Source organism: Schistocerca americana, chromosome 7, assembly GCF_021461395.2.
Source record: "Schistocerca americana isolate TAMUIC-IGC-003095 chromosome 7, iqSchAmer2.1, whole genome shotgun sequence".
In the NCBI taxonomy this organism is placed as follows: domain Eukaryota; kingdom Metazoa; phylum Arthropoda; class Insecta; order Orthoptera; family Acrididae; genus Schistocerca; species Schistocerca americana.
The window spans coordinates 455,881,372-455,895,988 of NC_060125.1; the positions used below are offsets into that span (position 1 = coordinate 455,881,372).

Sequence of the window (14,617 nt, forward strand, 5' to 3'; positions counted from 1 at the left end):
GCCTGAAAATGTACTGTTGTCCCAAGCATATTGCAACAAAGGGTGTATTTCTATCGCTGCTCGTTTAGTTTTTATTGCCGTTTCAAATATACCGGTCATTTTTGAAACACCCTGTATGTAGATGGTATCTGTTCTTTCGGGCATGTCCGAAGACTATGAAGATGTGAACAAAGTAAGCTGGCATCTTGAAGAGATTTTTGGGAGAACTAGGAACAGAGAGGTAGGATCCCAGTGTGTCTGTTGCACTTGATTAAAAGTTGTTCCATTCAAGGGAATCTGTTCTTTCTACGAGTATAAGCTTAGTACACCAGCAAGATATGGCGTAAAGTAATGGTACACTATGATAATGTAACAAGTTAGCTATAGAATAATCAGCCATAAACTGGGAAACGACCAGGTAGCGCCCTGTAAACTACCGAGGCCTTTAATCAATTACTCTATACATCAGTTGTGTATATTCGTATTTCTAAATACTTGTAATTGTTAACGGAACAAGGCCAGTGTAGTACGGTCTGTTACTTATTTGGCTGATCGAAGTACTTGAATAATAGCGAACAGAAGCAACACTTAACAGTAATGAGCTTTACGAGGTTCCTTATCAAATAATGTCAATCTCGGATATCAACGTATAGCTCTATTGATAGTCATGTAGTTGATTATAATGTTTATGATGAAATACCTCCTCAAAAATTTTTACAGTTATAATCAACAAGTACTTTGATGACGGCTTTTTCCCGGTCATTATATAATGAGAGGCTTTATATTCAGACAGTAGTGCTGCGACGGACACGAGTCCAGACTGCCAGTGACCACACAACAGACGATGGCGAGGGGTCTAACAATTTTGCTGTCCACGTTGGCTGTACTCCACCTCACCAGAGCTGCGTCTAACAGCTCCCTCAACCAGTTCCCGGAAGGTTTCCTGCTAGGAGCTGCCACCGCCGCCTATCAGATAGAAGGGGCCTGGAACGAGGATGGTGAGTGCGCACAGCTGATATGAAATTACGTAAGCTTTCTACTTCTCGAATCAACTGTAATGTGAATTTATCTAACGAAACGTATCTCAATATTTTACTGTCCCTACATATATGTGTGCCAAAAGGTTCCTAATGGTATTATAATATCATAGACCAATTTCAGAGTTCAATCTCTGATTTTACGACAGTTTTGCTAAATATTCTAGACCGCAGTTTTCCATACGTGATATAAAAAGACGGTTATTAATTTTATTCTTGATATTTAGTAGCATTGAGTTATGAAATCCAAAACTTTACTATGCTGACAAGTATTAACTTTAATCATTCTTTGTAAACGTTCCATTTATTCCCGATCCAATTCCTGTTAAAAAAAAGTGCTGTTAGTCTATAGAAGATGTTTCTCTGATTATTGGTATAATACATTCAATTATTTGGTTCTACTCACGGCATTGTGCGAGACGGCCAGATTGAGATACTGAAATCTAGGTGTTCTTATCCCTGTGTGGTCGCCATAGTACCAGTTTCCTGTGTTCACCCTAACGCGCTTGAGTTCTAATCTTCTGAAACAAAGAAAATAGTGATGGCCAATTTTCTACGGCTTTCTTTTTTTACTGTATTCGAACGTTATCTCCGACACTAATGTAGACGGCGCTTGAGCGTACGAGTATAGCCTTCGTTCTTTCAGTCAGAGATAGTTTAAATATTGTGGCCGTTTAGAGCTTAAAGAGATATGGGAGGGATAAAAATCTTTTATATGGAGCGTGATGTCACCATATCTGCATGAGGTGGAGTAGTACACTGAAAACATTAATAAACGAATAAAACATCAAATTTATTCACACTATTCACAGGATAAAGAGTTAAATACATATATTTTGGTCACTGACTCCCTGTCCCACACTGTCTCTGATTCAGTCACTTGTTAGCTGTTACAATATGCCACTAATTTCTAGTTGTTACAGTCGGCCTCCGTAGCTATCAACGCGGACGACTGCCATGTGAAGGAACCAGTTTCGATTCCCGCTAGTGCCAGGGACTTTTCTTGGGCGGGACGACTGGTACGGGGTCCCCCAAGCCTCATGATGCCACCTGGGGAGCTGCTTGACCAAGTAATAGCCGTTCGAGGTCATAACCAGGAGAGCGTTGTACCGATCCCAAGTGCCTCCATATCGCATCTGATGACGACGGTTGCCGAGGACGACATGGTGGTCAGATGTTACTGATGGGCGCCCCAGAGCCTACTGACGGAGATAACGTTTACGCTACCTGTTACAATAGTAGTAGTGTCGTGCAGTGTACTTCTATTCTCACTGTTAGTCTTCCGATCTCTTGGGGGGAGAGCCTCGATGTGCGTCATCTTAAGGCGGACGTCCATGAAATAATTGACCGAAAATGTCAGTTTTCAGTTCATTTTGTACTTGTTAGTAGAACTTATGTAAAATACGTTCCCACAGTTCCAGTGATGAAATCGCTTCCGGAGTGCCTGAATTAAATGTGTAATGCGAACTCCCAGCCACGCTCAATTTTGGAACCAACATTTCAGTACTAGCTCGGTTAACAACGATTTCGTGGATTACTTTCAAGAAAACTTGCAACTGAGAAATCTGAATGCATAGGATACATCCCGAAGAGAATAGGCTCAAGACTGAGGAAAACTTGTCAGTGATATGAAGGGCAAAATGGTTCAAATGGCTCTGAGCACTATGGGACTTAACATCTATGGTCATCAGTCCCCTAGAACTTAGAACTACTTAAACCTAACTAATCTAAGGACATCACACAACACCCAGTCATCACGAGGCAGAGGAAATCCCTGACGCCGCCGGGAATCGAACCCGGGAACCCGGGCGCGGGAAGCGAGAACGCTACCGCACGACCACGAGCTGCGGACAAGGGCAAAATGTTAGAAGATGGAAAGGGCACTGGTGGACACAACAGATTCATAAAAAAGACAATGCAAAGTTTTCTAGTGTATTGTGGTAAGGATATGAGACAGAAATTATCCAGTGCAGCTGACGAGAAAAGTGCAATACGGTCCACATATTTGCGCATGGTGTCAGCAAGTGAACACCCCATCCATCACCTGTGCCATATTAGCTGGTGTGCCACGCGTGGTAGCCGTACGGTCTCGGGCGTCTTGTCACGGTTCGCGCGGCACCTCCCGTCGGAGGTTGGAGTCCTCCCTCGGGCATGGATGTGTGTGTCGTCCTCAGCGCAAGTTAGTTTAAGTTAGATTAAGTAGTGTGGAGGCTTAGGGACCGATGACCTCAGCGGTTTGGTCCCACAGTCCTTACCACAAATTTCCAAAATTAGCTGGTGTGGATATAAACAGGCTCAAAGCTATAATAGCCGCCACATTCATAGAGGAAGGCTTCCAAATTGTATCTTGCGTGATGTCAAGCCCACTAGCAGGATTCCGAACAATCATGAACTTCTAAAAATTGTATGTTAATGCAAGATCCACAATGCAAAAGAGTCTCGTAATTCGCTCTTATGGAAGCGATAAACCCACATTATCATGCGCTACAGTTGACAGAATTACAACTTACGATGTAGTTCTTGTGTTTTATAATGGGAACGTAGGAGAATATGCTTTTAGATAGAAAATTTCGCTCAAGGCATTTTAAGAAAAATGAGATTTACAGCGACACTGCAACTGAAAAGTCAGTTGAAAACCTGGTGAAGGAGTGAAGGCCGTGAAGGAGAAATCAGGAGAGCGGTCCAATGAGACAGAGTACTCTGAATACAAATCTGAGGCCTTCTGAAGAGGTGATATCAGAAAAACAGCTAGGTTGAAATTTAAATTACATTTCCTCAAAATTATGATTTTTGAAGTTTATGTCCCTTTTTCTCCGAGACTATCGAGGCTAGGGTTACAAAATTTCGTACATTTATTTCTGTAATGTAGTCCTAAGAGTAAGTTTTAAATTTGTAAGTGTAAGCAGAGCTATGGGACAAAATGAGTAGAATTTTGCTTGAATTTTATATTGTACTTATAGACGTATAAATTTAAAAAAATATTAAAATGCTCCTGTTCGAATATCCAAAAAACCTCATGAAGGAAGCTGACTGTATGTAAGAGATTAAACAGAGGAAACTTTGTATAAATCTCGCGAATAGTTCCTGAGAAAAAGTTACATGTATTATCTTTTGAAAATCAGCGCCACACACGGTGTAACGGCGAGCTGGGAGGGAGGGAGCGAGGTTCGAGGTGGCGTTCTGGGGGCCTGTTCACCAGTATCTTCTGCGAAGGTGTGAGCGACAAGCGGCACGTCGTGAGTTGTCCATCGAAATACCGCCCATAACGGAAAATTTGTGTTGTTCACCTACCCCATGACCGCTTTCATAGAATTGATAATTCTTTTTTGATTTTCATCTTGACTTTCATCACATCTTACATATCATTTCAGAAAACCGCACATTGATCTTCAGTCGACCCCGAAGATACGCCCCTGAATTACAGTGTTCCACTTGTAGCACCGCATTTCTCTCGAATTTTTCCAATATCGAGTCTACAATCTTTGCTGTCAAATAATTAGTATTATAGGTCAAAGGAGGAGCTGGAGGTGAACCCAGGCTTCCTCGACTTAATTTGGAAGGTAGGACCGGGAACTTATCCTTATAGTTTGGTAAAGGGACGTGCGGACTCCACTAATTAATTGCAGAGTTATGATGTAGTTATGGTTTATTAGATAGGATCCCCTTTACGTTTGATTCTGTGAAAATATCTTCACAATAATAATAAGGCTGTAATATGCTACTTACAAAATGTAAAACATGAAACTCAAAGTAGTGCGAAAGTAATGTGATCTTGGTGGTGACTGGGATATTGCTCACGGCGTCCGTGGCACTCAATAAACCACACTCGTCTCCCGGGTCGTACCCAATGGGGAGCAGCTCCGTATCTGTTTGCTGAGTACAGGTTTGGTGATCTGGGATTCCTGAACTGGGAGCTGTTTGGCGTCGCCAGTGCTACGTATCCGTAAGATCTGGGCACGCTTCAGCAATCACAGTGTGGCTATACGGTGAAACGTTGCGTATCTTAGAGAACTTGAACTCGAGAGAGACTTTGAACTCTAAGTGTCGTATGTGCTGATGGGTAGAGTGGTAGTCAGGGCGAAAAAGCAAACTCTTTGTCAACTATCATAGCCCAGCTGTTACAATGGCAAGTGGCACCCTGTCTGGATGGACTTTTAGTTCCCTAAATGGTCGTAGGAATATCTTCTAAGTCATTAAAAGAAGAGTGGGCAATTTTGAAAAAGTTTCACCTTAAATTATTAAACGGGTCAATGTAGAAACTTTGCAATCTATAAATAGGTTGAGAAACGAGACTCTGTTCGTTGAAACATCTAGCGCAGAAGAAGCAAGAAAACTCTAAGCAGCTTAACGCCCAGATCAGAGATGGCCAAAACATCAGCTTGTGTGTGTGGCACCCGTGCACACTTGCCCAACTCTCTGAGTGCAGACTTCCTCCTCTATCAAGCCACAGTGTCTGAGTGGCAAGAAGGGGTAGGGCGAGGGAGCAGCGAAAGCGCCGCTTGCGGTATTTAGCTTACTTTCATACTTCAAACCAACAAGTTTTTCTTTTATTTAATTATCTTTGGTGAGATGAAAACTTAAGAAAATTTATATCTGGCACAAACTGTCGGCATTTGGACAGACTCTGTTTCGCAGATATTCCTCACTAAGATTACCATGTAATCGTGACCTATTTATTTTCGTAACCAGATACTTAGGGAAATTGACGGTGTTCCTTGTGAGAAGTTCTCCCTTCTGCAATACGATTTTCTTCTTAAGTGCATCCGCATTCGCCATGAAATCAGAAATAAGTTGTTTCTTATCTTGTAATTGGGGCAGTCTGCTGTCAGCTCTATTTAAAATGCAAAGGTTCACAATTCATTATGGATCTTCTAATTTTCGTGCTTTCTTTCCTTTTTCTTCAGAAATTCATCAATAGAAGGCTTTAAATCGAAAACTCGTTACAGGCAAGTTCTTTAACTTAACCCACGTAGTATGCAGTAATACATTCCATTATGGAAATATGGAATGTAATCGAATTAAGTCGGGTGATGCTGAGGGAATTAGATTAGGAAATTAGACACTTAAAGTAGTAAAGGAATTTTGCTATTTGGGGAGTAAAATAACTGATGATTTTTGAAGTAGAGAGGATATAAAATGTAGACTGGTAATGGCAAGGAAAGCGTTTCTGAAGAAGAGAAATTTGTTAACATCGAGTATAGTTTTAAGTGTCAGGAAGTCATTTCTGAAAGTTTTTGTATGGAGTGAAACATGGACGATAAATAGTTTGTGCAAGAAGAGAATAGAAGCTTTTGAAATATGGTGCTACAGAAGAATGGTGAAGATTAGATGGGTAGATCCCATAACTAATGAGGAAGTATTGAATAGGATTGGGGAGAAGAGAAGTCTGTGGCACAACTTGACTAGAAGAAGGGATCGGTTGGTTGGACATATTTGAGGCATCAAGGGATCACCAATTTAGTATTGGAGGGCAGCGTGGAGGGTAAAAATCGTAGAGGGAGACCAAGAGATGAATACGCTTAGCAAATTCAGAAAGATGGAGGTTGCAGTAGGTACTGGGAAATGAAGAAGCTTGCACAGGATAGAGTAGCATGGAGAGCTGCATCAAACCCGTCTCAGGACTGAAGACTACAACAACAACAACATGTAGTAATAAATAACGTCACCATCCGCTTCCCTCATTTCCGTCAATATCTGTTGCAGATGAGAATGTTATAATTCCTCAGACTTCTGAAAAATTTACTATTTGCATCAAAAAACTCCATTACGTGTTCCATGCCTGTATAATTATCACAAAGTACATCTCGGTGCACAGAATCCCGTACAAATCGTCTGTCGATAGTTATAAATTTTACTTCATTCGTGGTCTCCTAAATCTTTAAATCCTTTTTGCGTGGTGTAACGCCGTTTCAGAGCAAATTTACGGTACTCGTCGATCATGCACTGTATAATAAATGCTAAGAGTTCTCATCATTGTCCTCCATGATTCCCATTAATTTTTGAAGGATTCAGACGATAGATCGGTACCCAGCCTCCTTTGCACAAACGGCCGCTGCAGCTGTGACGTTTCTTTATACCACGAACAAACAGCAAAGGATAAACAGCGATTACCCACGATTTTGCCGAACTGAAGCAAATCGTGCCGACTAAAATATGCCACTGAAAATGCTGGAAAAAAGTATCACGTTGCAATGCTAAATGAAATATCACATTACACCGAGGAGGACCGAGTAAAGCCGAGACGTACCGAATAGTGCCAAGACAGACTGAGCTTCAGACGGCAAGGGAGCATGCTATTGCGCACGCGTGAAGCTTTACATGCCGTGTCCGACCCTGGCCTGGATGATTATGTCATCGAAACAGAGCTACGCAACACCCCGAACTGCAATGATGTTGTGATATAATGCAGCGATGTTGTTGTTGTTGTTGTTGTGGTCTTCAGTCCTGAGACTGGTTTGATGCAGCTCTCCATGCCACCCTATCCTGTGCAAGCCTCTTCATCTCCCAGTACCTGCCGCAACCTACATCCTTCTGAATCGGCTTAGTGTATTCATCTCTTGGTCTCCCTCTACGATTTTTACGCTCCACACTGCCCTACAATACTAAATTGGTGATCCCTTGATGCCTCAGAACATGTCCTACCAACCGATCCCTTCTTCTAGTCAAGTTGTGCCACAAGCTCCTCTTCTCCCCAATCCTATTCAATACTTCCTCATTAGTTATGTGATCCACCCATCTAATCTTCAGCATTCTTCTGTAGCACCACATTTCGAAATCTTCTATTCTCTTCCTGTCCAAACTATTTATCGTCCATGTTTCACTTCCATACATGGCTACACTCCATGCAAGTACTTTCAAAAATGAGTTCGTGACACTTAAATCTATACTCGATGTTAACAAATTTCTCTTCTTCAGTAAGGCATTCCTTGCCATTGCCAGTCTACATTTTATATCCTCTCTTCTTCGACCATCATCAGTTATTTTGCTCCCCAAATAGCAAAACTCCTTTACTACTTTAGGTGTCTCATTTCCTAATCTAATTCCCTCAGCATCACCCGACTTAATTCGACTACATTCCATTATCCTCGTTTTGCTTTTGTTGATGCTCATCTTATATCCTCCTTTCAAGACACTATCAATTCCGTTCAACTGTTCTTCCAAGTCCTTTGCGGTCTCTGACAGAATTACAATGTCATCGGCGAACCTCAAAGTTTTTATTTCTTCTCCATGGGTTTTTATACCTACTACGAATTTTTCTTTTGTTTCCTTCACCGCTTGCTCAATATACAGATTGAATAACATCGGGGAGAGGCTACAGCCCTGTCTCACTCCCTTCCCAACCACTGCTTCCCTTTCATGCCTCTCGATTCTTATAACTGCCATCTGGTTTCTGTACAAATTGTAACTAGCCGTTCGCTCCTTGTACACTCCTGGAAATTGAAATAAGAACACCGTGAATTCATTGTCCCAGGAAGGGGAAACTTTATTGACACATTCCTGGGGTCAGATACATCACATGATCACACTGACAGAACCACAGGCACATAGACACAGGCAACAGAGCATGCACAATGTCGGCACTAGTACAGTGTATATCCATCTTTCGCAGCAATGCAGGCTGCTATTCTCCCATGGAGACGATCGTAGAGATGCTGGATGTAGTCCTGTGGAACGGCTTGCCATGCCATTTCCACCTGGCGCCTCAGTTGGACCAGCGTTCGTGTTGGACGTGCAGACCGCGTGAGACGACGCTTCATCCAGTCCCAAACATGCTCAATGGGGGACAGATCCGGAGATCTTGCTGGCCAGGGTAGTTGACTTACACCTTCTAGAGCACGTTGGGTGGCACGGGATACATGCGGACGTGCATTGTCCTGTTGGAACAGCAAGTTCCCTTGCCGGTCTAGGAATGGTAGAACGATGGGTTCGATGACGGTTTGGATGTACCGTGCACTATTCAGTGTCCCCTCGACGATCACCAGTGGTGTACGGCCAGTGTAGGAGATCGCTCCCCACACCATGATGCCGGGTGTTGGCCCTGTGTGCCTCGGTCGTACGCAGTCCTGATTGTGGCGCTCACCTGCACGGCGCCAAACACGCATACGACCATCATTGGCACCAAGGCAGAAGCGACTCTCATCGCTAATGACGACACGTCTCCATTCGTCCCTCCATTCACGCCTGTCGCGACACCACTGGAGGCGGGCTGCACGATGTTGGGGCGTGAGTGGAAGACGGCCTAACGGTGTGCGGGACCGTAGCCCAGCTTCATGGAGACGGTTGCGAATGGTCCTCGCCGATACCCCAGGAGCAACAGTGTCCCTAATTAGCTGGGAAGTGGCGGTGCGGTCCCCTACGGCACTGCGTAGGATCCTACGGTCTTGGCGTGCATCCATGCGTCGCTGCGGTCCGGTCCCAGGTCGACGGGCACGTGCACCTTCCGCCGACCACTGGCGACAACATCGATGTACTGTGGAGACCTCACGCCCCACGTGTTGAGCAATTCGGCGGTACGTCCACTCGGCTTCCCGCATGCCCACTATACGCCCTCGCTCAAAATCCGTCAACTGCACATACGGTTCACGTCCACGCTGTCGCGGCATGCTACCAGTGTTAAAGACTGCGATGGAGCTCCGTATGCCACGGCAAACTGGCTGACACCGACGGCGGCGGTGCACAAATGCTGCGCAGCTAGCGCCATTCGACGGCCAACACCGCGGTTCCTGGTGTGTCCGCTGTGCCGTGCGTGTGATCATTGCTTGACCAGCCCTCTCGCAGTGTCCGGAGCAAGTATGGTGGGTCCGACACACCGGTGTCAATGTGTTCTTTTTTCCATTTCCAGGAGTGTATTTTACCCCTGCCACCTTCAGAATTTGAAAGAGAGTATTCCAGTCAGCACTGTCAAAAGCTTTCTCTAAGTCTACAAATGCTAGAAACGTAGATTTGCCCTTCCTTGATCTAGCTTCTAAGATGAGTCGTAGGGTCAGTATTGCCTCACGTGTTCCAGCATTTCTACGGAATCCGACTGATGTTCCCCGAGGTCGGCTTCTACTACTTTTTCCATTCTTCTGTAAAGAATTTTTGTTAGTATTTTCCAGCTGTGACTTATTAAACTGATAGTTCGGTAATTTTCACATCTGTCAACACCTGCTTTCTTTGGGATTGAAATTATTGTATTCTTCTTGAAGTCTAAGGGTATCTCGCCTGTTTCATACATCTTGCTCACCAGATGGTAGAGTTTTGTCAGGACTGGCTCTCTCAAGGCCGTCAGTAGTTCCAATGAAACGTTGTCTACTCCGGCGGCCTTATTTCGGCTCAGGTCTCTCAGTGCTCTGTCAAACTCTTCACGCAGTATCATATCTCCCATTTCATCTTCATCTACATCCTTTTCCATTTCCATAATATTGTCCTCAAGTACATCACCCTTGTATGGATCTTCTATATACTCCTTCCATCTTTCTGCTTTCCCTTCTTTGCTTAGAACTGGGTTTCCATCTGAGCTCTTGATGTTCATGCAGGTGGTTCTCTTACTTCCTAAGGTCCCTTTAATCTTCCTGTAGGCAGTAGCTATCTTCCCCTCGTGAGATAAGCCTCTACATCCTTACATATGTCCTCTAGCCATCCCTGACTAGCCATTTTGCCCTTCTTGTCGATCTCATTTTTGAGATGTCTGTATTCCTTTTTGCCTGCTTCATTTACTGCATTTTTGTATTTTCTCCTTTCATCAATTAAATTCAATATGTCTTCTGTTACCCAAGGATTTCTACTAGCCCTCGTCTTTTTACCTACTTGATCCTCTGCTGCCTTCACTACTTCATCCCTCAGAGCTAGCCATGCTTCTTCTACTGAATTTCTTTCCCCCATTCCTGTCAATTCTTCCCTTATGCTCTCCCTGAATCTCTGTACAACCTCTGGTTCTTTCAGTTTATCCAGGTCCCATCTCCTTAAATTCCCACCTTTATGCAGTTTCTTCAGTTTTAATCGACAGGTCATAACCAATAGATTGTGGTCAGAGTCCACATCTGCCCCTGGAAATGTCTTACAATTTAAAACCTGGTTCCTAAATCTCTGTCTTACCATTAGATAATCTATCTGAAACCTCTCAGTATCTCCAGGCTTGTTCCATGTATACAGCCTTCTTTTATGATTCTTGAACCAAGTGTTAGCTATGATTAAGTTGTGCGCTGTGCAAAATTCTAGCAGGCGGCTTCCTCTTTCATTTCTTAGCCCCAATCCATATTCACCTACTACGTTTCCTTCCTCCCTTTTCCTACTACCGAATTCCAGTCACCCATCACTATTAAATTTTCGTCACGCTTCACTATCTGAATAATTTCTTATATTTCATCATACATTTCTTCAATTTCTTCGTCATCTGCAGAGCTAGTTGGCATGCGATGTTATAAAGATTAAAAAGACGTATACGTCTGAAAGATGAGTGGGTGCAGTAAGGTGCGATAGACGTAGAAAACATGAAGGAATGATGGTATACCCTAACTTTTAAATTCAACAGCAATACACTCCCAACACATTATGGATGTATTTTAATAGTTTAAGAATGAAACGTTTTATACCAAATCCGTGCTGCGTTTTAAATGCCGCTTTAGACACACCTCATTAGCATGTAATTGAAAAGCCATTTGCGGCAAATATGGGAATGGTGCCTACTCTGGAGTCGACTTTCGTCTCCTTCCAGGTTTGTTAATTGCCCTGAAGATCACCTTGTGTGGAATAGAGATCGTGACGCACGATTCGCAGAAAAGAAGATACAGAAGTCAAAATGAAAACAAGCAGGATTGTCTTCAGAATGAACATGAACAGTCACAGCCGCTAGTGCGGGAGTGTTCATTTTTAACTAATAAAAAAACCTGCTGTGCACCAAGCGAAATATTCTCATAAATTACTGTATTACTTATGTTGAAACCAAATATGTAAATAGAGCTATGCAGGCCCCTACTTTCACTACTCTGGTCACTTTGGCTCTCGAAAAGCCAATATTGAGGAAGTCAATGGCACTAGAGAAACACAGGTACATGGTGCCATGCTGACACCTGATTTTGTAAGTGCAGTTGCCAAATCACTATTTCCACGAAACATCTAGCTCTGTCCATAAACTCAGAAATGACCATGGTTGCCTCCCTTGCAGAAGTTCCAGCGTCTCGACAGACGCGCCCCAGTAAACAAGCAACAATTGGCAATGCTACAAACGTTCATAGCACAAACAAAAGGGTAGTTTCAAATATGGAGAAAAATAAATAGGTAGTAAACTGTCAGAGCATGGAGATCTCTTTTTGATTATGGGGGATAATGGAAATGTGAAGTGTTCCCGAGGCAGCCTTCTAGCATCTAAAGTACTGATCAATAGTGGAAGAGTCAAGGTCAACAATAAAAGTCATGGAAAGTGTTACTGAAATCTATTACTCCCACTACTTACATTAAAAAAGAAGAGGTATCCATGAGGAGGATTTCCGGTGAAAGTAGTTAGTTGTCTACAGCACCAATGCTAAAGCAGGATAGTCTCCAAACAACACCCAGAGAGGTCTCCAGGACAAATTCAGGTAATTCTGCGGTCACCACTGTCATTGACAGCCAGCATCCTGCATTCAGATGCGACAGTGTGATCAACGAGAGGAGTTAATTGGACTTCTGACCCTCAAATTCTAAGACAAATATCTCCCCCTGACGGTACTGCGCCCGATCATGACCGAATCAAGAGCAGCATGCTGCAATGCTCTCAAACGTAATCAAAGAAAGTTTTCCTACGGTGTTTTAATTCTATGGATGACAATGCATCAACTTGTGGAAGACGGCAATTTCGAGTACTCTTCTCAAACCTGAAAAGGACCACACCTGCCCCAACAGTTACAGAAGTGTCGCTTTACCGACCTTTGAAGGAAAGATCTTGCACCGAATTCTTAACCGTCGTCTGATCTGGACATTAGTGACCATTCAGATGTTGAGCTCCTCTCAGTATGGGCTCAGCAGGTGTCGATTAACTGTCGGCAGTCTGACAGCTGCGGATGACTATGTAGCTTGGTTTCCTACTTTGACAGCATTATACAGGGATATTTTTAGCAAAATATCTTCCAGTGTTTTAGGCAGTCAGGTACAACAACCGCATAGGAATCTTGCTTGCAACCAAGAAAAACGGATATTGCTTGGAGGCACAATGGTCTACAAATATATCATCAGTGCGGCTTCCGTGGCTACCCGCTCATATTATTTCTGCCCTTTACGTCAGAATGCTTTTATAAATACTGGGTTGGTGATGCACTATCTGATCGTTCTCAGCACGAGAATGATGTTATTCGGCAGAGGTTTTAAGTGCTACATTCTGTGCCATAGCTGCTACCAGGATTTCCACTGTATGGAGGGTCTTGGAATGCTCCATACTTACAGATGATTTTGCATTTTTTGTGCCTATCCTAAATCTGCATACAGATATTCGTCAGATAAAATTTATGTTTCAGAGGTTGGAGAAATGAATTGCCGAGAAAAGTTTCAAATTTTCTTCAGATGAATGTGTGCCTGTAGACTTTCAACGTTCTCGTCTCATTTTTTTCTTTTTTAATTTTCGTAACTTGTAAATGAGATACACCTTTCTACATGTTAAACAGTCTACGTGGTTTCTGATCCTTATGCACTGCCGGAAAAAAATAGTGCACCTATTTAAAGATTTCCAGTTCAGTCAGGAGCTATTGTTAGTGCGTATGGAATAGATGAAATGATTACTTTTACAGACCAATGGCACAAGCAGTTCTGAGATCCAGGTGTTGACCCATGCTAATACACCCATATTAGTGCGTGGTGTAGCCTCCACGGACGGCAATGCAAGCTATAGCTCTGTCGTCAATACGATCGTATAGATGAAGAATACTGGCCTGGGATACGTTATGACACTCCTCGACCTATTCACGTTGTTCTGTGAGAGACGCTGATTGACGACTCACCCAAATCACTTCTCGTCCCATCATATCCCACACCTGCTTGATCGTGCTGGCCAGGGAAGTTGCAACACGTTTTGGAGAGCACGTTGAGTTTCATGGGCAGTGTGGGGGGAGAGCGTTATTCTGTTGAAACTACACATCACGTTCCTGTTGTAAGAATGGAAAAAGAACGTGTGTAATGCATCTGCCACCATTCGGCACATACCGATTGAAGACCACCAGTCCCCTCCATAAACACCAAAGGTGAACGAGAGTTGTATATTATTGGTCCCCAGACCATGAGGCCTGCGGTGGGGCCAGAGTGTCTTGGACGATTTCAATCTAACAGACGGAACTTACCAGGTCCACGTCGTACGTCGAAATGACGGGTGCTTGCGTGCAGACACAACCTACTTTCATTGCTGAAGACCACGGCGGGCCATTCCATCTTCCCAACTGACCCAAGTGGTACCAGTCGAGGCACGTATGTCAGTGTGCTGTGGTGTGAGTGGAACATGGGCCAGAGGTGTACCTGCCAGCAGTCCCACTGATAACAACTGGTTCGCAACAGTTTTTGTTGACACATCTGGCCTCATAAGCCGTCTTATCAGTACCGTGGTACCCGTACGACCAGCCACTGGTGCGCATACAATGCGATGACCTTCGCTGGCGTCT

General features: G+C 43.6%; 1 protein-coding gene across 1 annotated transcript in view; it reads left to right on the top strand.

Moving 5' to 3' along the window:
* Positions 1-805: 805 nt before the first annotated feature.
* Positions 806-14,617, top strand: part of LOC124622242 (myrosinase 1-like) — a 60,690-nt gene continuing 46,878 nt past the window's right edge. Inside the window, exon 1 of the mRNA XM_047147897.1 lies at positions 806-977. Coding sequence (XP_047003853.1) covers positions 824-977 — 154 coding nt within the window. The 5' untranslated portion in view covers positions 806-823. The remainder of the gene's footprint in view (positions 978-14,617) is intronic.